This window comes from Eptesicus fuscus, chromosome 23 (assembly GCF_027574615.1).
Source record: "Eptesicus fuscus isolate TK198812 chromosome 23, DD_ASM_mEF_20220401, whole genome shotgun sequence".
Taxonomy (NCBI): Eukaryota; Metazoa; Chordata; class Mammalia; order Chiroptera; family Vespertilionidae; genus Eptesicus; species Eptesicus fuscus.
The window spans coordinates 11,030,077-11,054,993 of NC_072495.1; the positions used below are offsets into that span (position 1 = coordinate 11,030,077).

The 24,917-nt window shown below is 60.4% G+C and overlaps 1 protein-coding gene across 1 annotated transcript; it reads left to right on the forward strand.

Annotated features, from left to right (window-relative positions):
• Window positions 1–243: 243 nt before the first annotated feature.
• SETD1B (SET domain containing 1B, histone lysine methyltransferase) lies at window positions 244–22,946 on the forward strand. The gene is given in 19 exon segments (XM_054712688.1): window positions 244–368; window positions 862–1,046; window positions 1,275–1,373; window positions 2,013–2,283; window positions 4,302–4,414; window positions 5,178–5,897; window positions 5,899–6,429; window positions 10,330–10,578; window positions 10,580–11,140; window positions 11,466–11,727; window positions 11,814–12,145; window positions 12,225–12,321; window positions 12,826–13,305; window positions 15,007–16,266; window positions 17,489–17,655; window positions 19,406–19,537; window positions 19,621–19,740; window positions 19,818–19,955; window positions 22,237–22,946. Coding segments are annotated over 18 exon segments (5,877 nt in total). The 5' UTR covers window positions 244–368; window positions 862–875; the 3' UTR covers window positions 22,411–22,946.
• The last annotated feature ends 1,971 nt before the right edge of the window (window positions 22,947–24,917 follow it).

Below are 24,917 nucleotides of genomic sequence, written 5' to 3' on the forward strand. Positions count from 1 at the left end.
GTGGGGGGCCGCTGGGGCCCAGGCTTTGGCGGCGCAGCTGCCGCCGCCGGGAGAGTGCCTGGGGAAGCGGCGAGGAAGGCGAGGGGAGGAGGAAGAGGAGGAGGAAGAGGAGGAGGGTGAGCGCTCGGGTCGGGCTCCTTAGCGGTGTATTGTGGGATGTGCGGCTACTGGGAGCCGAGCCTCCGCCGCCAGCCGCCTCCGGGGCAGCAGCAGCAGCAGCGGCGGCGGCAGCAGCAGCTCCGGGCCCGGCAGCAGCGGCGGCGGCTCCCCCCTCTCCCGGCCCCCCGTCCGGCAGCCCCGGTCTCGGCTCCCGCGGGGGACACCATGTACTGGCTGGCGGCGCAGGGAGGCCGGCGCCCGGCGGGGATGTAAGCGCGGCTCGGGGAGGGAGAGGCCGCGGCCGGGCAGCCGGGCGGCCCAAGCCCCCAGCCTCGGCCCCGGGCCCCGGCCGAGCGGGCGGGCGGGCGGGCGGGCGGGCGGAGCCAGGCCTGCCGCGAGCCCCGCGCCCGAGCCGGGCCGAGCGAGCGAGTGCGCGCCACGCCGGGCGGCCGGGCGGCACCATGGGCCGGAGCCCGCGTCCTCCCGGCGCCCGGGGCCCCGCCAGCCTGCACCGGGGGTCCCCGGGAGCCCCTCGCTGTCTCCCCGAGACGGTGGCCGAGCGGGCGGGCTTCTAATTCTCCCGAAAGGGTTATTCTCTCGCTCTGTTCTTATTTTGGGGGGAGCCAGCGAGACAGCGCCTTTTGGGGCGCGCTGGTAAGGTGGGAGGGGGTGGGGGCTGGACGATTTGATTCTTCGGCGAGTGTGTAGAAGCGGCCGCCGCCGCCGCCGCGGCGGAGACGACAACAACTTGCTCGTTTTCAGGTTGGGTTAACGGCATGGAGAACAGTCACCCCCACCACCACCACCAGCAGCCCCCGCCGCAGCCCGGCCCTTCGGGCGAGAGGAGGAACCACCATTGGAGAAGTTACAAGTTGATGATTGACCCGGCTCTGAAAAAGGGACACCATAAACTGTACCGCTACGATGGGCAGCATTTCAGCCTGGCGGTGAGTGGCCGGCGCGCCTCCCCGCCGCCCCTACCCACCCCCAGTCGTGCCCCGGGAGAGGGGTCGAGCGGCCCGGGGACCCCCCGTCCCGCCCACCCGGCCAACTGTCAGCCCGGTCCCCAGCCCTAGAGTTTGACAAGTGCCTGGAGAAGGGGGGTCTGCCCCCTGACCCTGGGGAGTGGGACCAACCCTCGCACCCCGCCCCCCACCCCCCCCTTCTCCCTATAGATGTCCAGCAACCGCCCGGTGGAAATTGTCGAAGATCCCCGGGTGGTCGGGATCTGGACCAAAAACAAGGAGCTGGAGCTGTCGGTGCCCAAATTCAAGGTAGGACCCCTCCCCCTGCCCCGCGGTCCCTCCTCCCCTCCCCGAGTTCGAAAATAACGCCAGTCCTGCCGGAGCCCAGCCGGATTCCGAGTTCCCGCCGTCCCAGACGGGGAAGTTTTGGCGGGGAGGGGGAGATGGCCGCGAGAGGGGCGTCCCCTCCGAGCTGCTGGGAGCAGAATAACCCTGCGGTGAAACTGTAATCAAGGTGCTGGTACAGCGTCCTGCCCGCCCAGCTGGGGGCTGCGGGTCCCCACCTGGCTGCTGCCCGTCCGGGGGCTTGGCCCCAGGACCCGCCCCCCTCCCCAGCCTTGTGGCTTGAGAGGGACAACTTCCTAGCCCAAGGGGTCGCTCCTGACTCAGCAGCAGGGAGAGGAGGCCAGAATGGAGGGTCGTGGTGGGGAAAGAGAAACTGTTTCTTTTTCCCCTTTCGAACCCCGAGGACTTCCACGTTCCAAACGATTTAATCCTCTGCTTCCCGGGCCCGCCCGCGTGCATTTTTTTCCCCCCCAATTTTTTTTTTTTATTTTTTTTACCCTTCATTGTTTTCAAAGAGCAGGCCAGTGGGGAATGTTGTGTGTTTTCCCCTTCGATTCCAATGCTCTCCACACTCCCTCCCTCCTCCTCCTCCTCTGCTGCCAGATCGATGAGTTCTACGTGGGCCCGGTGCCTCCGAAGCAGGTGACATTTGCCAAGCTGAACGATAACATCCGCGAAAACTTCCTGAGGGACATGTGCAAGAAGTATGGGGAAGTGGAGGAAGTGGAGATTTTGTACAACCCCAAGACCAAGAAGCACTTGGGCATTGCCAAGGTGGTCTTTGCCACGGTCCGGGGAGCCAAGGAGGCGGTTCAGCACTTGCATAGCACTTCGGTCATGGGCAACATCATCCACGTGGAGCTGGACACCAAAGGTGAGTGGAGCCCGGCTCAGGAGCCGCCCCCCCCCCCCCCCCAGGAGCTCAGGACCTGTCAGTGTGGCCCCTCCCCCTCCCAGAGCCCCTCCTGCATCGTTGGGGACCCCTCACTCTCCCTTGAATGCCTCTCTACAGTCTTTAAAAAAAAAAAAAATGTTGCCCCCCCCCCCTCCTGAGGATAGAGTCACGTGGAGCTAAATGTGTTGTCTGTTGCTAGGAGACAAGCTATAATTTACCAAATGTGCGGGTCCTTGGCCACTATGCCTCTGGGGACCATCCGGAGGCTTCCCCCGCCGCGGACACCCAGGAGGGCCCCTCTAGAGCCCCGGTGGCCTGGGCTTAGGCAGTCAGTCCCCAGTGTTGCCCTCTGTGAGGGGAGGAGTCTGGGTTTGTTTATTTGTGGGGGGGGGGGATGAGGGAGAGCGACCAGGATGCCTTTCAATGCATCAGGAGTATGTCCCTCAACTAAAAGGAGAGTCCTCCAAGGATTCAGGGTGCCCTCCCCCCATGCCACCCCTTCCCCCTGGAAGTGGGAACCAATCTGGGCCCAGAGTGTGGTTTCATTGATAATGTTCCAGATAGTGTGGGGCGGGCTTGCTCTGGGTGCTCTAGGGTTGACACTGTGTCGTCCCTCCTCTCTCTTAAAGAGACAGCAGCACCTCCCCTGCACTGTGTTCCCTCCCTGCTGGCTGCTGGGAGCGGCCAGCTGGGGAGGCCACACCTCCCACCCTGTGGGTACCGGGAGGCTCCTACTGAATGCTGGCTGGAGGGGTGAGCAAGGACTCCAGCTCCCGCCAAGACAGAAGGGGCTGAGATGGGTGCCGGGCACTCTTGAGGACCAGCCGGCCCTGTGACCGGGCAGATCCTGTCCCTGGGTCCAGAGCCCCTCGAGGTCTCTGGGTGGGCTGAGGTGGGCGGCTTCCAGGGGTTTTGTGAGCTTCCAGGGCACACAAAACCCAAGACAGAAAGCGCTAAACCTTTCTTTTCGCGTTTAATGGTGAAGGCACATTGACTGAGTCTCTGAGACCTTGCTGGTCCTGGGTGGGCTCTGTTGTCCCCTAAACTCTGCTGAGCTGTACCTCGTTCTGAGTCTCCTAGGGACACAAGTCCAGGTTCCTCTCTAGGCCACAGCCCCCCGCACCCCCAGGTCCAGTTTCTCGATCTCTGTGAGGGGAGTACAGACCCTTTCCAACCTACATCCCCTTGGGTGGCCGCAGGCCTGAGAATCGAATGTGGAGTCCCCTCCCCATTCGAAGGAGCAGCCAGCTCTCACCAAAATTTCATTTCTGCGAAGAAGAGAAAAAAAAAAGGTGGGGGCCCTCAGAGCTGCCAACTAAGTTTGTATTTCAAGAAAGAGACCAGTAAAGTGTAAAGTGAAGCTCAAAGAATGCGTCTCCTTTGCATATGTAAGCAGCTGCCTCACGGGGCTCTATAAATATCAGAGATCTGGGGCCCCTGTCTATAGAGGCCTCTCTCTGCTGGGAGGGGGGGCGGTTTAGAAGGTCACCAGGCGGGGCTCAGTGGGACCAGCCCCAGAGCTGGGGAGTCTGTTCTGTTTGGAGGGAGAGGCCTGTGGTGCTCACAGGAACCTGGTATTGTAAACTGCTGCTGGTCACCTGGCCCCCAACAGTTACCCACAAATTGTCCCCTCTCCTCACCAAGCGCCACCAGGCCCTGGCTGTTCAGGACTGGGAAGACCTGGCTCTTTTCTCTGGGTGTCCAGGTGCCGGAAGAGGCTTTGTGTTGGGGGTGGCGTTTCTGTATTTGGGGGAACCCCGGCCCCACCAGGCATTAACTTCTGAGCCTCAGGATGAGAAAAATCATACAACGTAGCAGCTTCGTGGAGCAGCCAGGGCTCCTGAGAAGGGTGCAGAGAGAGGTGGGAACTGGGTTACACTCACACAGCTTCCCCAGGCGTGGGGTCTCAGGCACAGGGACCCACAAAGGAGCCAGCCTGTGGGGGGCTGCCCCGTCGGGGAACCTGGCTGAAGCCCGCCTCCCTTGTCCTTCCACAGGGGAAACCCGCATGCGGTTTTACGAGCTGCTGGTCACGGGCCGGTACACACCCCAGACCCTCCCGGTGGGCGAGCTGGATGCTGTCTCTCCCACCGTGAACGAGGCCCTGCAGGTGGGTTTATCACATCAGTGCCCCCTCTCCCCATCACCAGCTCCCGCGTGTGGCCCCCGGAGCCCAGGAGGGAACCGAGCCTGGCCACGCACAGGCTGGGGTTCCTACGGCCCCAGAGCCCGCTCTCCTCGTAGATGCTGCATCCTGTGTCCTGTGCACCCCTCTACCCCTGCTCCCAGAAAGCAGAGTTTAGGTCCCTCTTTCCAGAGCAAGACTGACTCCTCCCCCAGTCCCCGCCTCCCAGGATGCTCACCTGGACCACCCGCACCCGCGGAGATTCCCGTCCCAGCCCTTCCCCAGCATGTGCCCGGCCACCCTCCGGAGTAGCTTTTCCTGAATGAAGAGACCATTCCCTTGCTGGTCAGCTGGGTTCTTTAGGCACGTTTACCAGGTCATATCATTTCAACCCAAACTCTGGGAGGCCACCCTCTCACTCCCAAGACCATAGTTCTTGCTGCTACCCCTGCCCGTAATGAGACAGGAAAGGAGATCCCAGTTCTAACCAAGATGTCGGGATCTTCTCTTTTCTCTGCCTCCCGGATTAGGAAAAACCCTCCAGAGTCCCTGAGGATAATTGGCTCCCCTGAGAGTAGAGAAAGGTTAGGACCATCCAGACACTCCTCTTCAACCTCCCACGCCCCTCACTTTTACATGTTGCAGTTCTAAAGCGACCAGTTTGGCTCTGAACTCCTGGCAGCCAGAGTGAGAGGGGGACAGATCCCTCCCCCAGTGATCTCACCCCCCCTCCTCTCTTTCTCTCTAGTTGTCTGATGCTCTGAAGCGCCTCAAGGATGGTGGCCTCTCTACCGGCTGTGGCTCTGGCTCCTCCTCTGTCACCCCAAATAGTGGTGGGACACCCTTCTCCCAGGACACCGCGTACTCCAGCTGTCGCCTGGACACACCCAACTCCTATGGGCAGGGCACGCCGCTCACGCCGCGCCTGGGCACCCCCTTCTCGCAGGATTCCAGCTACTCCAGCCGCCAGCCCACACCCTCTTACCTCTTCAGCCAGGACCCCACGGTGACCTTCAAGACCCGGCGCCACGAGAGCAAGTTTACGGATGCCTACAACCGCCGCCACGAGCACCATTATGTCCACAACTCCTCCGCGGTCCCTGTGGTGGCCGGGGCCACAGCCGCCTTCAGGGGCTCCGTGGACCTCCCGTTTGGGGCAGTCAGCAGTGGGGCGGGCGGTGGCCCTCCGTTCAAGGCCCAGCCCCAGGACTCAGCCACGTTTGCCCACACTCCGCCGCCCGCCCAAGCGACCCCCGCTCCCGGAGTCACATTCAAGTCTGCTTTCTCTCCCTATCAGACTCCTGTGCCCCCTTTCCCCCCACCCCCCGAGGAGCCCGCCGCCGCCACCGCCACCACCACCACCGCCTTTGGGGCCCGTGACAGCGGGGAGTTCCGGAGAGCCCCTGCGCCCCCGCCCCTGCCGCCCACCGAGCCCCGGACCAAGGAGAAGCCGGGCACGCCGCCCGGCCCCCCCGCCCCCCGACGCCAACAGCATGGAGCTGGGTGGCCGGCCAACCTTCGGCTGGAGCCCCGAGCCCTGCGACAGCCCGGGCACACCCACGCTGGAGTCGTCGCCCGCAGGGCTGGAGAAGCCCCACGACAGCCTGGACTCGCGCATCGAGATGCTGCTGAAGGAGCAGCGAACCAAGCTGCCCTTCCTCCCGGAGCAGGACTCGGACACGGAGCTGCAGATGGAGGGCAGCCCCATCTCCTCCTCCTCCTCCCAGCTCTCCCCGCTGGCGCCCTTCGGCACCAACTCCCAGCCGGGCTTCCGAGGCCCCACGCCCCCTTCCTCGCGCCCCTCCAGCACCGGCCTGGAGGACATCAGCCCCACGCCCCTGCCAGACTCGGATGAGGACGACGAGCTTGACCTGGGGCTGGGACCCCGACCCCCACCCGAGCCAGGCCCCCCAGACCCCACCGGTCTTCTGGGCCAGACAACTGAGGTGACCTTGGACCTGGCTGGAGACAGGACCCCAACCTCAGAGAAGATGGATGAGGTACCACCATGTCTGTCCATCTCTTGTCTGGGATTGGTTTTGTCTGTCTGTGTCTCCCTCCTTACCCCTTTGAAACATCGTCTCCTTGGACAACTAGCTAAGACATAGAGGCAACAGGGCCAGAGCAGCCAGAAGAGCAGGTCAGTCGGCAGAGAATAAAAAAAGGATGCAAGCGGCACGAGGCTGTGATTGAGCCGCTGGTTTGGCTCCTCGGGTCCCTAGTAGCCGTGGCGAGAAGGGCATGCCCTAGTTCCTTCGCTCTCCCGGTCAGGAATGGGAAGCCAGGACTTCCCAGGGATCAGTTCCGACTTGATCTTCTTGGGTGGGAGTTCCTCAGGTCACCGAGAGTATGGGTTGTGGTGACGGTGTGGGCTCCCTGCTCTGTTGGGTGGCTTAGGGATGATCAGGGCTGGTCCCGAGGCTCAGGAAGGTTGGGGAGAAGGTGGGGGCCCTGGAGCCCTGTCTCCTGCTCCCTGGTGCCTCTGGAAAGAAGGGGAGCCATGGCGGGCAGGCAGGGAGGCATTGAAATGTCCCTTCTCCCACTTTCCCTGGCTCCAGTAGTGAAGGAGTTAAGGGTTAGCCCACGGGGAGGGCCACAGCCCTGAGCAGGCCACGTTGTCCTCACCCTTAGATCCTCTCCTGGGGTCTCATTGCCCGAACCTCCAGCTTCAGGATTGGGGGTGGGGTGGGTGCCGCATGCCACAGTTCCCTGGAGGCGGGTACTAGGTCATCTTCCTTGACCACTCCTCCCCCTCCTGGAGACCTGCGTTGAACCTGTGGGCCCGACGGGCATGAGCAGCCAGGGGCTTAGACAGAGCACAGTGCCCCTGTGGGTGGCGGGAGGAGGGGTCCCCCGCCCAGGCCCTTTGATTAGGCCGGTTTGGCTGCCTCAGGGAGGAACAGAGGGGAACATGGCCTGCCCAGGAGGGACCACAGGTGGTTGGGGCTCCAGGGGGCCTTCAGGCAGTTCTGGGGAAGTGGTTTCAGGTGCAGCAGAGTCCAAGCCTGGGGAGTTGACAGGTGTGCAGAGGTGGGGATTGCCAGCCCAGCGGTCCTCCCTTCCCTCCGTTGACCAGCTGGGCAGAGAAGCACAGAGTAGTTGGAGGGTGGGCTTTCCCACCGAGTCACTGTAGGGAAGTGGGGGGAGGCTGAGGCCCAGAGAGCTGGGGTCCTGGATGCCTCAGGACCTTAGCCCAGGGAAGCCTTGGAGCACTGAGAACCTCCAGGCTGGCCTCGCGCGCCCCCTGCTGGCAGCAGGGAGAGCAGCATCCCGGCTCCTCGGGACTGACCAGGGAGTTGTAACCCGGTCTGCTCTGGGGGCTGGAGAGCTGCGCAGGGAGGCCCGCTTTGTGGGGGAGGGGGGCGGTAAAGGGGGGAGATTCCCTTTCTTCACAGAGACTGGTGGTTAAAACTGCAGGCGCCAGGCCTTGAGCCTTGAGCCCCAGCTCTGGCACTCACTGGTTATGTGACCTTAGGGAAGGCACTTTCCCTCTCTGAGTCTCAGTTTCGGTGTCAGTGAAATGGGATGGTGAGAGCACCTGCCTCACCCTGGGCCTGAGTGAGGTGCTGCAAGGGAAGCTGCAGGCACAGCCTGGGTTGGTGCAGGTTGGTGCTGGGCGCTCGGGCTGTTTCCACCGGTTCTGGTTCTCACCCCAGGAGAGGAAGGGCGGAGGGAGGGGCCGACCAGCGCAGATCCCCGTCTCCTTGCGATTGGCCGGCGGGGTTAACCCTCTGCTTGCGGCGCCCGTCCTGCTGGGCGCTGTCCGGGGCTGATCTTCTGGGCGCTGTCCCTGCGTACCAGGCTGAGCCTGCCAGTCGGCTCGCGCTCTCAGCATACGCGTGGGGACCCTGGGAGAGAGGGAAGAGAAGGAGAATAGAGAGGACCTAGCAGAAGCCAGAGCTTTTTGCTGCTGCTGCCGCCATAGATTTGCTATTCCTCTCCACCCGCCCCCCCCATTTCCCTCTGAGGCCTTCCTCGCCTGTAGGCTGACCTTACCGTCTGCACAGACCTCGTCCCCTCAGCCTTCAAATGCACTCCCAGGCTTGTGACTTACAAAAGGCTCTGTCACAGCCAGGTTCATCCAGGGCAGCTTCTCGCCTCTTGTCCTGACTCAAGAGCCTGGGGGCGGCCCGGCCCTTTTCTCCCCACCCCTGCTTGCCTTCTTGCTCCACCCCCACCGTGCAGCCCCATGCCCGCCCCCCCTGCATCCCAATGTAAACCGGCCCTTGCCCATTTTAGAGCTGGGGTCATCCTCGACTCCCCTGTTCACCTGGGGTGGCTACCAGGTCCCTGGACTCCGGGCGGCATCCTGGCTGGAGCCCTGGCCTATTGACGACTGGCTCTGCCTCTTGGGGGGCCAGTGGCTTTCGACTCCCTTGCATGTTTGCTCGCCGGTCAGGAGGGAGGGGAGGGGAGCCCCGCATCTCGAGGTCACAGCGCAGATAAGAAATGGGGCGCGTGTGCTCGCTGCAGCGTTACTTACGGTAGCCAGGGTTTGGAAGCAGCCCACGTGGCCCTCAGTCGCTGAGTGGATGGAAAGCTGTGGTGCATTCACACCACTTGCCTGTAAAAAAAGGAGGAAATCTCACCTTTTGCAACAGCGTGGGTGGGCCTGGAGAGCATTATGGGAAGTGACATAAGCCAGTCAGGGAAAGACAAGCACCATGTGATTCACTCCTATGTGGAATCTAATGAGTAAAATTAACAAACAAAATAGAAACAGGCTCATAGATACAGAGAACAGACAGACCGCTGTCAGAGGGGAGGCGAGTTGGGGGGCTGTGTGACAAAGGTGAAGGGATTAAGCAAAAAAAAAACAACAAAAACACCCCAAAATGCAGACAGACACAGACAACAGTATGGTGATTACCAGAGGGAAAGGGGGGTGGGACTTGACTTGGGGTGATGAAACCACAATATAGCATACAGTGGATGTGTTATAGAACTGTACGCCTGAAACCGACATAATCTTATTATCCAATGTTACCCTAATAAATTCAATTTTAAAAATAAAGTGAGGAAAGAAATGAGACTCAGCCCCACACTGGCCCATACTGAGTGGCCCATACATCGTGAGACTAGATGAAAGAGTAGTAATTAAGGGAAAATAAAGACATGCCTCCTATTTATGTACCCTTCGTACTGTTAACCCCCCGGTCACATGTCACCTTCTCCACCGGCCACAGTGAGGACAGCAGGCTGACCGGGAGCACAGGCTGGGGAGCCACTTCTGGCTCAAATCCTGGCTCCGTCTCTTGCTGGCTGTGTGGCTTTGGGCAAGTTACTGAAGCTGTCTGTGCCCCTTTGCTAACTCAGTAGAAAAGGAGATAGCAGACCTGCTCTGTAGGGCTCTTCTGAGCATTGACTGAGTTAATGTATGTGAAGTGCTTAGAGAGGCGCCAGGCACATGGGGAGAGCTGCAGAGGCGTTAGTTATTAGTATTATCTCCCCTGAATACAAACGGAAACAGAAGCTCTCAAACGGAAACAGACTCTGTTTTCCTCCTCTCGCCGCATCTCCCTTCCCGGCTTCCTTTTTCTCCGGGACACATGGTGTATTTCACCTCTTCATCCTGATTCCCTTCTGCCCCTTCCCTCTCGAAGTCCCGCTCTGGGGGACCAAGGATTTTGTCTGTCTTGTTCACCGCTGTGTTGCCAGCACCTAGGACAGTGCTGAGGAAATGTTTGTAAAATGACCGAGTCCTCAGGATAACCCCATGAGGCAGGTACTGTGACGCCCATTATGCAGATGGGGACACTGAGGCTTAGAGAGGTGAAGTGACTTGCTAAGGCCACATGGCTGGAGGCCTCTCCTCCCACTTGCCAGTGTTCGGAGGGGGCTCTGAGGCCCGGCTTGGCCCCCCAGGCTCGCGCTCACTGCTGTCTCCCTTTTCTCCGCAGGGCCAGCAGTCCTCGGGTGAGGACATGGAGATCTCGGATGACGAGATGCCCTCAGCCCCTATCACCAGTGCCGACTGTCCCAAGCCCATGGTGGTGACCCCAGGGTCGGCGGCTGTGGGAGGCCCCTCTGTGCTGGCCCCGAACCTGCCGCTGCCCCCACCCCCTGGCTTCCCACCACTGCCCCCACCCCCGCCGCCACCTCCACCACAGCCTGGCTTCCCCATGCCCCCACCTCTGCCGCCCCCGCCGCCCCCCGCCACCCCCGGCCCACCCAGCCGTGTCGGTGCCCCCGCCACCTCTGCCGGCGCCACCCGGCGTCCCACCCCCACCCATCCTGCCACCTCTGCCACCCTTCCCGCCCGGGCTGTTCCCCGTGATGCAGGTGGACATGAGCCACGTGCTGGGCGGCCAGTGGGGCGGCATGCCCATGTCCTTCCAGATGCAGACACAGATGCTGAGCCGTCTGATGACTGGCCACGGCGCCTGCCCCTACCCCCCCTTCATGGCTGCTGCGGCCGGGCTGCAGTTTGTCAACCTGCCCCCCTACCGGAGCCCCTTCTCCCTGGGCAACGCGGGCCCGGGGCGTGGGCAGCCCTGGCCACCCCTGCCCAAGTTCGACCCATCAGTGCCGCCACCAGGCTACATGCCACGCCAGGAGGACCCCCACAAGGCCACCGTGGACGGCGTCCTGCTGGTGGTGCTCAAGGAGCTGAAGGCCATCATGAAGCGCGACCTGAACCGCAAGATGGTGGAGGTGGTGGCCTTCCGGGCCTTCGACGAGTGGTGGGACAAGAAGGAGCGGATGGCGAAGGTGGGTGGGCAGCGCAGGGCCCCGGGGTCGTGAGCGGGCAGGCCCGGCCAGCACCCTCTCTTCTCCCAAGACACACGACTGGGAATGCTGCTGTACCCTCAGAATAGGCCAGCACGCGTGTCGTCGTGAAACGTGTGTGTCAGTAACACCGATGTTTCTGGTGAATTGCAATCTCCGGGGTGTCCCGAGTGGTGGCACGGCGGCCGGGAGCGGCCGATTGCCCTGCGGCTGTCAACACTGGAAGAAGGCAGGCTGCTTGGCGGGCCACCCCGGGGAGTCGCCGGCAGCACCCTACTCATGGTGACTGTCCCCTCTCGCACCGCAGGCCTCGCTGACCCCGGTGAAGTCGGGCGAGCACAAGGACGAGGACCGGCCGAAGCCCAAGGACCGCATCACCTCGTGCCTGCTGGAGTCGTGGAGCAAGGGCGAGGGCCTGGGCTACGAGGGCCTGGGCCTGGGCATCGGGCTGCGCGGGGCCATCCGCCTGCCCTCCTTCAAGGTCAAGAGGAAGGAGCCCCCGGACACGGCCACGTCCGGAGACCAGAAGCGGCTGCGGCCCTCGACCTCCGTGGACGAGGAAGACGAAGGTCTGTGTCCCCCCCATCTCCCAGCAGGTCCTGGGGTCTCCTCCGTCCCGGTCCTCCTCGCCCACCGACACCCTCCCTCCCCACAGAGTCGGAGCGCGAGCGAGACCGGGACATGGTGGACGCCCCCTGCGAGCTCGCCAAGCGGGACCCCAAGGGCGTGGGGGTGCGGCGACGGCCGGCCCGGCCCCTGGAGCTGGACAGCGGCGGGGAGGAGGACGAGAAGGAGTCGCTGTCCGTGTCCTCGTCCTCATCGGCGTCCTCCTCCTCGGGGTCCTCGACGACCTCACCCTCATCCTCGGCCTCGGACAAGGAGGAGCAGGACAGCACAGAGGAGGAGGAGGAGGAGGAAGAAGAGGAGGAGGAGGAAGCCCCTGGAAGCCAGATCTCCTCCTCCTCCACCTCCTCCACGTCAGATAAGGTGCCATTCGGGGTGGGGAGGCCTGGAGTGCCCGGTGGGCGAGGGGGCCCTGCGCTCACCCCTCCCCCTCTCCCCGCAGGATGACGACAGCGACGGCCAGGAAGACTCAAAGAACGATGACGAAGACTTGGCCCCGTCGGAGGCGAGTGACAAGGAGGACGGCGACTCGGATGCAGGTGAGCGGGGCCGGCTGTGGCCCCAAGCCCGGCCCAGGGTCCCTCCTGAGCACGAGTCACCAGCCCTCCCTGGGCACAGGGTCTTGCCTTTGCAATGTGAACTCATTCAGGCGCCCTCCCCACACACCCTGCGGTCCTGTTCCTATGAAATGTCCCGAAAGGGACAGTCCCTGGGGCTGGGAAGCAGACCAGTGGTTGCTGGGGCAGTAGGGAGGGGACCAGGGGGTAAGAGCTAAAGGGGATGGGTTTCTTCTCGAGCTCATGACAAGGTTTTGGAACTAAGGCAGAGGTTGCACACATTGTAAATGTGCTCAGTACCACAGAATCCTCTGCTTTAAAGTGGCCACTTTTCTGTTACGTGGCTGTTACCTCAGTTTAAACAAGTGATGACTAGTTCACACCCATTGCCCCCATGTTTCTGAGGGTCCCCCGTGGAGCCCTCTGCTGACGCCTGGCTGGGGCGCAGCAGGAATGACAGGCTCCCTGCCCGTGTCCCCTGCCCAGAGGAGACGGCGAGCATCGCCACCCGCAAGGCTGGAGCTGGATCCTCCAGCGAGAGTTCTGAGTCTTCGGAGTTTGAATCGAGTTCTGAGTCTTCGTCGTCATCCTCGGAGGATGAAGAAGAGCTGGTGGCCGGGGAGGAGGAGGAGGAGGAAGAAGAGGAGGAGGAGGAGGAGGAGGAAGAGGAGGCAACCACAGATGAGAGCATGGCTCCCGCCGTTCCCGATGAGAACTTTGAGGAGGATGTGGCCACGAGGGCCCCGGTGATAGAACCCTTGACGGAAGAGGAAGTGGACATCGAGGCTGAGGACGAAGGCCCTGAGGAGCGGACCCCCACATTGGAAGAGCCGCCCCTGCCTGTGGGTGTGGAAGAGCCCCCCAAGGAGCCAGGTCTGAACCAGGAAGTGGCCAGGCCACTGTCTCCGGAGCCTCCTGCGAAAGACACGGAGGCCCGCCCCCCGCCATCCCCGGAGCCCCCCCGAGGTAACTGCTCCGGCCCCCGGGGGGACTGTGGGGACGGAGGCAGGATGAGCCCAGACTCCTCTGGGGAAATCACACAACTTTCCCAAGCCTCAGTTTCCTCACCTGCAAAATGGGATCGATGGATAATGCCCCCGCCATGGGGTGGGATGGGAGGGTGTGTAATGTGCCAGCACAGAGCCTGGCACCTGCTGGCTCCTCACAGGGGACAGTGGCTGTCACCGTGCCTCAGTGCCGGTGTCTTCCTCGGTCCGGTAGTCCCATGAGATGCTCCCCCAAAAGAGGGCCAGGCGTGCATGGTTGCTTAGTGACAGGTCGGGCAGGCTTTGGGGTGCTGGGCCAGGTGAGAGGGCCGGGGACACTGTCTTTTTTTTTTTAATATATTTTATTGACTTTTTACAGAGAGGAAGAGAAGGGATAGAGAGTTAGAAACATCGATGAGAGAGAAACATCGATCAGCTGCCTCCTGCACATCCCCTACTGGGTATGTGCCCGCAACCAAGGTACATGCCCTTGACCGGAATCGAACCTGGGACCCTTGAGTCCGCAGGCCGACGCTCTATCCACTGAGCCAAACCGGTTTCGGCCGGGGACACTGTCTTGATAGAGCTGCACGGAGTGTGTTAAGGGCTGGCAGTGAGCTCCACTAGACCTTCCCACCGCGATAGACGCGTTTGCCCTCTGCCCTGTGCAAGCCGGCGGCCACGCGACACGATGTTGTAAGGGCACTTGAGGTGTGGCGAGGAGCGCCGTGGAACTGAGTTTGTAATGTTACTTAGTTTTAATTGATTTAAACTTGGCCGCGGCGGTTAGTGGTTAGTTCGTACCTCTGACAAGTCCTTAGGAAAGAAGCCCGTTATATTGTGTTTAATTCTGTTATTTGGCTACAGAACCACAGGTCTTTATTGTCACAAGCATCTTATGAGGACTTTGTGGCGTCCCCAGTACTGTTCCAGGTGTTAACAGGGCAACAGTGGGCCAGACAGACGGAAATATTTGCCCCCGTAGAGCTTCGATTCTAGGGCACGGTGAAAGATGTCAGAAAACACGGTGTGTGCCGATGGAGATGAACACGTGGAGAAGAGCTTAAAGGCTCTGACAGGTCCTGCACGAGAGAGACTTGGCTTTTACTCGCTCGCAGAGCCCATTTTCCTGGTTCACGGGACATTCCCCGTCCACAGAACACGGTTCTAAAGACAGGGTCAAAGGCTTCCGACCGTGCCTCCGCCTTTGATTTACTTTTTTTTTTTTTTTAATGTATTTTATTGATTTTTTACAGAGAGGAAGGGAGAGAGAGAGAGAGTTAGAAACATCGATGAGAGAGAAACATCGACCAGCTGCCTCCTGCACACCCCCCACTGGGGATGTGCCCACAACCAACGTACATGCCCTTGACCAGGAATCGAACCCGGGACCCTTGAGTCCACAGGCCGACGCTCTATCCACTGAGCCAAACTGGTTTTGGCTGCCTTTGATTTACTTTTAACACTTACCCAGCACCTCCTGTGTCCCTGACACTGGGCTGGAGGCTGAGCAGTCCTCAGGGGCTCAGCTGGGGGCACAGTCCTTATGCCCAGGAGAGCCTTGGGGGACTCGGAGCTGAGCGTTGGTCGGGTATCAAGTGCACAGTAGGGCAGGAGAAGGCGGGCGCTCAGGGGTGTTTGCATCAGCTAACAGTGGCCTGGTCTTCACCCATCTCTGCAGGGGAGGACCTGGAGGCGAAGCCCGAGCCCCCTGCGCTGCTCTCCTTACCTCTGCAGCCACCGTTGCCGCCCCCTCGACCGCCCCGGCCACCCAGCCCACCGCCTGAGCCCGAGACCCCAGAACCCCCACACCCGCCCGTCCCTCTGGAGCCTCCCCCTGAAGACCAGCCCCCCCGTACGCCAGGCATCTGTGGCGGCCTGGCCAAGTCGCAGAGCACAGAGACGGTGCCGGCCACCCCGAGCGGGGAGCCCCCGCTGTCGGGGGGCAGCAGCAACCTGTCGCTGAGCTCCCCGCAGGTGCCCGGCAGCCCCTTCTCCTACCCGTCCCAGTCCCCCAGCTTGGGCAGCGGTGGCCTCCCGAGGACCCCCGGCCGGGACTTCAGCTTCACGCCCACCTTCCCCGAGCCCGGCGGGCCCCTGCTCCTGCCCATCTGCCCCCTCCCCACCGGCCGCCGCGATGACCGGCCCGGCCCTCTGCCGTCCCAGGTGCTCCTGGAGACGGGCCTGCCGCTCCCTCTGCCCCTGCCCCTGCCCCTGCCCCTGGCTTTGCCTGTACCCGTCCTGCGGCCCCAAACTCGGGCCCCTCCCCAACTGCCGCCCCTGCTGCCCACCCCCCTGGCCTCCTGCCCGCCCCCCATCAAGAGGAAGCCAGGCCGGCCCCGCCGATCCCCGCCGGCCTTGCTCTCCCTGGATGGGTCCTTGGTCCGGCCACCGGGGGCGGCCGCCCTGGGCAGGGACCTTCTGCTCTTGCCAGGCCAGCCACAGACCCCCGTCTTCCCCAGCACCCACGACCCCCGGGCTGTGACCCTGGACTTCCGGAACACGGGGATCCCAGCCCCCCCACCGCCCCTGCCTCCCCAGCCTCCCCCGCCCCCGCCCCCACCCCCCGTGGAGCCCACCAAGCTGCCCTTTAAGGAGCTGGAGAACCAGTGGCTCTCGGAGGCCATCCCTCCGGGTCCCCGCGGGCGTGACGAGGTCACCGAGGAGTTCATGGACCTGGCCAAGGTGCGCGGCTCCTGGCGCCGGCCGCCCAAGAAGCGCCACGAGGACCTGGTGGCCTCGGCCTCGCCCGAGCTCTCCCCGCCGCAGCCCCTCTTCCGGCCCCGGACGGAGTTCGAGGAGATGACCATCCTGTACGACATCTGGAACGGTGGCATCGACGAGGAGGACATCCGCTTCCTGTGCGTCACCTACGAGCGGCTGCTGCAGCAGGACAACGGCATGGACTGGCTCAACGACACCCTCTGGGTCTACCACCCTTATATCCTGCCCGACGGGTCCTCGCCCGCCTCCGAGGCGTCTCCCACGACTCCCGTGCGGGCGGGAGCGCAGCCCCCGTCGCCCGGGAGGCAGTGTCTGTGCCCACGTGGAGTCGGCACTGGCACCTTTAAACACGCCCTCACCCCAGGCCCAGCTCACCCCAGAGACGGCAGGTCTCGCAGCCAACCAAGTGGAGCGACATGGCTGTGCCACGATCGGTGGCAGAACCTCGCTCTGGGCTCCCATCACCTAATTCAATCCAGCAGCCCAGTGAGGTGGGGCTGTTAACCCCATTATGTCTGTGTAGAAGCCAAGGCTCAGAAAGGTTCAGCAACCTGCCCACCGTCACGCAGCTACAAAGTAGCAGAGCTGAAATTTAAACCCAAGCAAACGTGGCTCCAGAAAGTGGGCTCTTAACCACAACGCTCCCCTGATAGTCGATGGTTAACAACGGTGTTTTGAGGTTGGAACTCATCTCCCCAGTTCTAAACCAGTGGTTCTCAACCTTCCTAATGCCGCGACCCTTTAACACAGTTCCTCATGTGGTGGTGACCCCCAACCATAAAACTATTTTCGTTGCTACTTCATCACTGTAATTTTGCTACTGTTATGAATCGTAATGTAAATATCTGTGTTTTCCGATGGTCTTAGGCTCTATAGCAGCAGTTCTCAACCGGTAGGTCGCGACCCACAGGTTGAGAACCGCTAGCTGGGTCACCTAAGACCATCGGAAAACACAGATATTTACATTACGATTCATAACAGTAGCAAAATTACAGTGATGAAGTAGCAACGAAAATAGTTTTATGGTTGGGGGTCACAACATGAGGAACTGTACTAAAGGGTCGCGGCATTAGGAAGGCTGAGAACCACTGTTCTAAACTGACTTGTTGAGCATTTTCTTTGTGTCAGGAACTCTGCTAGGCACCTAAACCTCAGTAGTTATCCAGAGAGGCACCGTTATGAACCCAATTTACAGATGGGGAAACTGAGGCAGAAAGTGGATAATTATAAAACACACCCAGGGCTATGCAACTAGGTACCCCTGACAAGAGCTCTGGCCATCCGTGGAGCTGGCCGGCGGGCCAGGTGGTGTGGTGAGCAGTGAGGTGGATTCTGTAGCCTCCTGGAGATTGGCCTGAGGGTGGGACGGCTGGGCTGGTGGGGTAAGTCGCAGGAGGGGTTTGCCATCAATGTCCACGTGGCCCTTGACCCACACCCACCCACCAGCCTCTCTTCAGCCAAGAAAAAGAAACGGGACGATGACATCCCCGAGCACGTGACAGGCTGTGCCCGCAGCGAGGGCTTCTACACCATCGATAAGAAGGACAAGATCAGATACCTCAACAACACCCGCGCCAGCACAGACGAGCCCCCCACAGACACCCAGGTACTGCCCTCCGGTGCCCAGACACACGAGCCTTCTGGCCTGGGCAGGGGTCCTCCTCGGTGGGGTGCAGGCAGGTCGAGGGGTTGTGGCTCACGGGGGGTGTCACCTGGTGGCTCCGGTGTGAGTGGTGAGGTGAGGGCGGGAGTGGAGAGCCTCTGAGAGCTTTAGTCAGGGATGTGAGCAGAGCTCAGTTGTGTTTCCAGAAGGCTCGCTCACTCATTTTTAATAATTTTTAATTTTACTTTTTTATTTTTTAAATATATTTTTATTGATTTCAGAGAGGAAGGGAGAGGGAGAGAGAGATAGAAACATCAGTGATGAGAGAGAATCATCGATGGGCTGCCTCCTGCACGCCCCACACTGGGGACTGAGTCCGCAATCTGGGCATGAGCCCTGACCAGGAATCGAACCGTGACCTCCTGGTTCATAGGTCGACGCTCAACCACTGAGCCACACCGGCCGGGCCATTCCTTTTTTCAATGAAGCAGATACCTGTGGGGCGCTTGCTGTGTTCCAGGCACTGTCCTGGGCTACAGAACAGTGAACAAAACGGCCTTCTTTTCCTCGTGGACCTTACACCCTAAGGGGGGATAGGAAATAAGTGAACAAACGGGGTGCCCGGTGGAGGCCACAGGAGAGGAGGAGGTTGGGGATTGGTGAGTCGGGGCCAGAGAAGGTGACATTTGAGCCCGACCTGAATGAAGTAAAGAAACGAGCCGTGTGGGTAACGGGGAGACGGCCGAGGAGCAGAGAAAAGCTTCCGTAAGGAGTGGAGCAGAGAGGTCCTCTGGGCCTGGCGTTCCCTGTGGAGAGGACTGGCTGCAGCAGGCGGGAAGGAAGGGCCAGGCCAGGCCAGGTCAGGTGTCGCCAAAGAGGCTGCAGGGACGAGGTTGGATTTGCATTCTGTATAGGACAAGCCACAGGAGGGATTTGAGAGAGCGGGGGCGGGGACACGGTTCAGCCTGTGATTTCCAAGCTCACACTGGCCGCTGGGGAGAGACTGATTCTAGATGTGCGGGTAGTCGGGCTTGGGTGGCTGTGAGGGGAAAGTGGATAGCTGTTCAGGAATAGCAGGAATATTAGGATATTGGAAGTTGAATGGACAGGACGGGGCTGGGTTGGGCGTAAGAAACAAGGGAATGGGTGGGTCTGGCCTGCAGGCCTGGGGAGCTGGACGCCAAGCCCTGAGGTGGGAGGCAGGTGGCACCTGCACTTTGGGCATCACCACCGTGGAGATGCTGATCGAGGGACCAGCGCACGCGTGTGGGGAGGGGTGCGGCTCCCCGCGCTAAGAGCTGGCTGGAGGGTGAGGGCGGCCAGGAGAAGGACGGGATTCGAGGGTGTGGCGGCAGGAGCTATGATTTCGAGTTTTGGGGGAGCTGTGAGGGGCCATGGTGAGAGCCACGGGGGTTGGAGGAAACACCCCCCCCATCTTGCAGCGGAGAAGCGGGGATGTTCCAGGTCTCCCCGCTGAGCCGGGCAGGACGGAGGAGTGAAGGGAAAGTGCCATCATCTTGAAGACTGGAGGGGCTTGCGCACGCTCAGATTCTGTCCGGAAGGAGAGGGGACAGTTAGGGTCAGGACAGGCACAGAGAAGCCAGAGCAAGGAAGTTGGGGTGACAGGGACCCAGAATTAGGGTGGGCTCATCAAGGACGCGATGGGGACACGGGTACCATGGTCGGTGGGGCCCTGTTCCCGGGGCGTCCGCGCCCCTTTCCTGACCTGCCGCCCGCCTCCGCCTCCTCGCAGGGCATGAGCATCCCGGCGCAGCCGCACGCCTCCACCCGGGCCGGCTCCGAGCGGCGTTCGGAGCAGCGCCGCCTGCTGTCCTCCTTCACTGGCAGCTGTGACAGCGACCTGCTCAAGTTCAACCAGCTCAAGGTGAGGCCGGGCGATCCGGGCAGCCGGGGGGGGGGGCACGGGACCCGAGACCAGGACTCTCACCCTCTCCTTCCCTCCCTCAGTTCCGGAAGAAAAAGCTCAAATTCTGCAAGAGCCACATTCACGACTGGGGCCTGTTCGCCATGGAGCCCATCGCGGCCGACGAGATGGTCATCGAGTACGTGGGCCAGAACATCCGCCAGGTAGGCGCTGCCCTGCGGCCGGGTGTCGGGGTGGGGACGGGCGCGGCCCAGCCCTACTGAGGCCGTTTCCCTGCCAGGTGATCGCAGACATGAGGGAGAAACGCTACGAAGACGAGGGCATCGGGAGCAGCTACATGTTCCGGGTGGACCACGACACCATCATCGACGCCACCAAGTGCGGCAACTTTGCTCGCTTCATTAACCACAGCTGCAACGTGAGTGCCGCCAGGGCGGGGGCGGAGGGAGGCCTCCAGCAGGGAGCCTTTCTCCTCTGAGCTCCAGTCTTCCCATCTGTGCAATGGGCACAGGGCGCGGTGGGTGCGGGGAAAGCTCTGGGTCCGCGCTGTCCACAGACACGGGCCCGCCCTGTGTAGAGCGGAGCACTGACCCGTGGTTGGAGTGACTGAGGAGCTGAGTTTTTAACTCCATTCTTACGAGTTCAAACTGAAACACCTCACCTGTGGCTGGTGACCACCCGGGTGGGTCTCGCCGGTCAGGAGTGGGCAGGTGTCCTTGATAGCAAAGGTGTTCCTCACTCTGAAAACAAGCACGGCAGCCTGACTGGTGTGGGCCAGTGGTTGAGCGTCGACCTCTGAACCAGGAGGTCACTGTTCGATTCCCAGTCAGGGCACATGGCCTAGTTTCGGGCTCCATCCCCAGTAGGGGGTGTGCAGGAGGCAGCTGATCAATGATTCTCCCTCTCCCTTCCTCCCTCCCTCCCCCTTCCGCTCTGAAATCAATAGAAATAAGCAAACAAATAAATAAAAAGCACAGGGAGCTTGGAGCAGGGGGCAGGCCTGCTCCCGGAGAACACCCCCAACTCCGGGTTCACGTCTCGATGTCACTGCTTAGCCAGTGACCATAAGCTACGCACTGAGTGACTCAGCGCCTCAGCTTCCTCATCTGTAAACGGACGGGGCAGTTCCTCCTGGTGGGTTGTTGGGAGGACAGGTGTGTCCTGCACGCAGGCCTGCTGAGCGTGCTGACCCAGCGACTGCTCAGCCCTGCTGCCCTCAGGGCGGTGACTTGAGCGCTATCTGGGCCGGTAGGGACTTTCCTGTGATTCTCCTGTGAGGGCTGAGCGACGGGGAATCACCCAGGTGAGGTAGTGCCTGGGGCAAGCGTTCCGTTCAAAGGCCCTGGGGCAGGGAGGGCGAACGCCTGTTTGAGGGTCAGCTGGGGGCAGTGGGGGTTGAGCAGGGTGAGAGCTGAGGCTGGCAGGTGGGGGTGGCTGTCAGCCTCGCAGGCAGAGCTGACGGGTGTCACTCAAAGCTGAGGCCGGCCGCTGGAAGGTTTGGAGCCAGGTCCCTGGCTGCTGGCTCGGAGTAGACTTTCCCAGAGCGGAGAGGCAGCGGCAGTCCAGGCAGTGGTGATGGGCCCTGGCCGTGGCTCCTGGCCGTGGGTGGGAAGCAGTCAACAGGAAGAGGCGGGCTTTTGGAGACAGAACCCAGCCAGGTGTGGGCCAGATCTGGCCTTGGTGCGGGGGATGCAGGAGGTGGAGGCTTGGGGGACCTGCGTGCATGGTGCAGCGCTCCCCAGAGGTGTCTGCTGGAGCTGCCACAGGCAGACACCGGGCACTATTAGGGTTTCTGGGTCTGGAGCAGGGGCCATTGATTTCAGAGAGGAAGGAAAAGGGAGAGATCGAAACATCAGTGATGAGAGAGAATCATTGATCAGCTGTCTCCTGCACGCCCCCTACTGGGGACTGAGCCCGCAACCCAGGCGGGCATGTGCCCTGACTGGGAATCAAACTGTGACCTCCTGGTTCATAGGTTGACACTCAACCACTGAGCCAGGCCAGCCGGGCCGTAAATATTTTTGGCTTGGTGGCTCAGACCATCTCTTAGCAACTGCTTAACTGCCATTGTAACAAAAGGAGCTCAGACAATATGTAAATGATGGGTGTGGCTGTGTGCCAATAAAACTTTTTTTTTTTTTTATATTTTTATTGGTTTCAGAGAGGAAGGAAGAGGGAGAGAGAGATAGAAATATCCATGATGAGAGAGAATCATGGATCGGATGCCTCCTGCAAGTCCCCCACTGGGGATCGAGCCCACAACCCAGGCATGTGCCCTTGACCGGAATCGAACCTGGGACCTTTCAGTTCGCAGGCCGATGCTCTGTCCACTGAGCCAAACCGGCTAGGGCGCCAATAAAACTTTATTTGCTGAAACAGGCAGCTGGGGGCCGGAGTTTGCTGACCCCTTCTCTGGAGCACAGAAGTGAGGCCTGGGCTACAGATACAAATTGGGAGTCACCTGGGCTACAGATACAAATTGGGAGTCACCTGCGTTGCAGATAGAAACGGAAGCCCCGGGAATAACGGATCATTATTTAATAACAGAGGCGGGGGGGGGGGGGGGGAGCGCTGAGGCCCAGAACAGGTGGCAGTGGGCATGGGGGCATAGGGCCAGCACGGGGCTCCGCGTGGGCCCCTGGTGGTAGAGGGCTGCCCTGGGGTCCTCTGCTCACCGTCCCCTCCCGCCCGGCCCACAGCCCAACTGCTACGCCAAGGTGATCACGGTGGAGTCGCAGAAGAAGATCGTCATCTACTCCAAGCAGCACATCAACGTCAACGAGGAGATCACCTACGACTACAAGTTCCCCATCGAGGACGTCAAGATCCCCTGCCTCTGCAACTCCGAGAACTGCCGGGGGACCCTCAACTAGGCCCGGCCCCGCCTCCCCCCATTTCAGGTGCTGTCCTCTACCCAGCGGCCACGTCAGGGCCTGGCGCCCCAACACTACCCCCAGGACCCCGGCTCCAGCCCTCAGTGGGAAAGGGCTTCTCTGTCCGTCAGCCTGTGTCTTGTCCCGCGAGGACGTGTGTTCGACGCCACGTGAACGCCCCCGTTCCTGTGTCGCTCTCCCCGGCGCGCCATCTCCCTCTCTCCTGTCTCTTTCCCGTTCTCGTCATCAGCCTCTTCCCGTGAATGCTGCTACGTTGTCTTGTCTTCCCTTTATTCTCTTTCTTGTCAAAAGAAAAGACATTTTAACCGTTGAAATGTGAAGGCAGAATCGGAGAGCGGGGACCCCGGCAGGGGCTGCAGAGGCCTCTGTTTGACGGTGTGTTGACCCACGAGCTGGAGACGCCGGTCCAGGGGGCCGCGCCAGGTGCTGCACAGAGGAGGGGTCTGCCGGGGGCTCTGCCCTCAGAACACTATGGAAGGCCCGCCCTCTACCCGCGGACTCCGTGAGAAGAACCTACAGACCCTCACCCCCACCCCCACCCCCGTCTGTCCTTCCCCCAGCAGCCTGGGGGGCCACGTCCCAGGCAGGAATATCCCCCCCAGGCTCTCTGCCACCCCACACCCTGCCACCCCCCAAATCTGGGTTCAATGTTTACTTTCTCATTCGAATGCCAGCAACGAGGGGCCCAGCAGGAGGCCCCGGTGGGGGCAGGCGGGGCACGGGGAAGGGTCTGGTCCACTGTCCCCTGTCCTCCCCTTCACGGGCCAGAGGAGGGCCTCCCAGGGCAGGCGGGGCCCCAGTCTCGCCACTACGGGTGTCCGACCGGGCGTCTGACCGAGGATGCATGTGGACTTTTTCGTTTATAAGCGTCACCTGCTCGCTCCCAGCCCAACTCACCCTAAGACATCAAGCGCATATTTATTTTCAGAGTGAGACGATTTCTCCCAGAGAAAGGAAAATCTCGGAAAAGATTTCAAAATTCAGATCTAAACCTGACAAGGTTTTCTTTTTCTTTTTCTTTTTTTCTTTTTTTTTTAGCCCCTCCTTCCCCCCCATCCCCATCATCCTCTTCAGGGTTCATGTCCATGGACTTGGTTCTCGTGCGTGTAGAAAATCCAGCAAAAGGGGAAGGAGGTGTTCGAAGTTCAGATCCCACTTCTGTATATAGGCTGCCGTAAAGGACTTTTTCTCGGGAACATTGTTTCTTGTAGAAACACGTGGGAAGACTTTTTTTGCTCATTTCTTTGTACTTCCAAAAAAAAAAACAAAAAAAAAAACCAACAACAAAAAAATCACACAAGTCCCCCCCGCACCCCAGGACGCAGAACAGGCGTGTACATAATTTATGGAAAGTGACCAGGACTCAGCCTCACCGCCCGCCCACCCGCGAGGGGCCTCTGGTATCTCAGCTTGTGTCAAGCTTGTTATCATGTAAATTCTGTACAAAGAATTGTTATTTTTCTCTTTCTCTTTTTTTTTTTTTTTTGTCGTTGGTGATTTTGTTGTGTTTTTTTTTTTTCTTTCTTTCAATTTCTTCACCCCAAGCCCTCTCTGTTTGAGACTGTGCCCACCACTTCATCGAGGCCGATGAAATCGGTGGCGCCGAGACACAGAGGGGGAACCTGGGCATAGCGGCGACCTTCTCTCCCATTTGCGGTTTTCTGCCTAATTGTGCAACCGAGGAAATATTTATTTTTCACGTGAGGAAATGTGTAGCTCGTAGAGACGGCTGATTTCAGTTACTTATGCAGCCCCCAAGGGGCTGTCTTTGTCCTCCCCCCCCCCCCATAAAGGAAGTGGAGGGGAATGTGGGGAGACCTGGCCTCACCTGCCGTCCCCAGGTCCCCAGGAAACCCCGCCCCAACCCTGGAGTGGTTTGTCATGTCCAGAAATGGATTGGCTCGTTTTTCTTTCAACGCCTTCCTTCTCATTGAACAAATCTTTGCTTTGGAAGCGTTGGGGGTTTCTGATCCCCCCCTTTACCCCTCCCAACTTGCTTCCCTCCCTCTCCCCTCCCCCCTCCCGCAAAGAAAAGAACCCTCACCTTTTAGGGGTGTTTGTGCTTCTAGGCTCTATCCGTATGGAACTTGTTTTGAAGAGGAGTGTTTCCGTTGTGGGTGTGTCTTGCTGTAAATATTTGTTCATATTTTTGTGAATTCAATACTATGTACCATTGTATTATAGTAACTTTTATAAAGCAAACCATAAATATACTGACTTTTCTTACAGATACGCCGTCTCTCTTGCTCTCCTCTCCCTCCTTTCTCTCCTTTCTGTTGGGGGTGGGCTGGCTGTGCTGGGGGCAGAAGGAGGTCGGTGTGGTATGGTCCACCCAGGCCAGCAGGTCTTAAACTGAGTCACAGCTTTTTAAAATATATATATATATATATATTTATATATTTTACTGATTTCAGAGAGGAAAGAAGAGGGAGAGAGAGAAACATCAGTGATGAGAGAGATCATTGATCGGCTGCCTTCTGCATGCC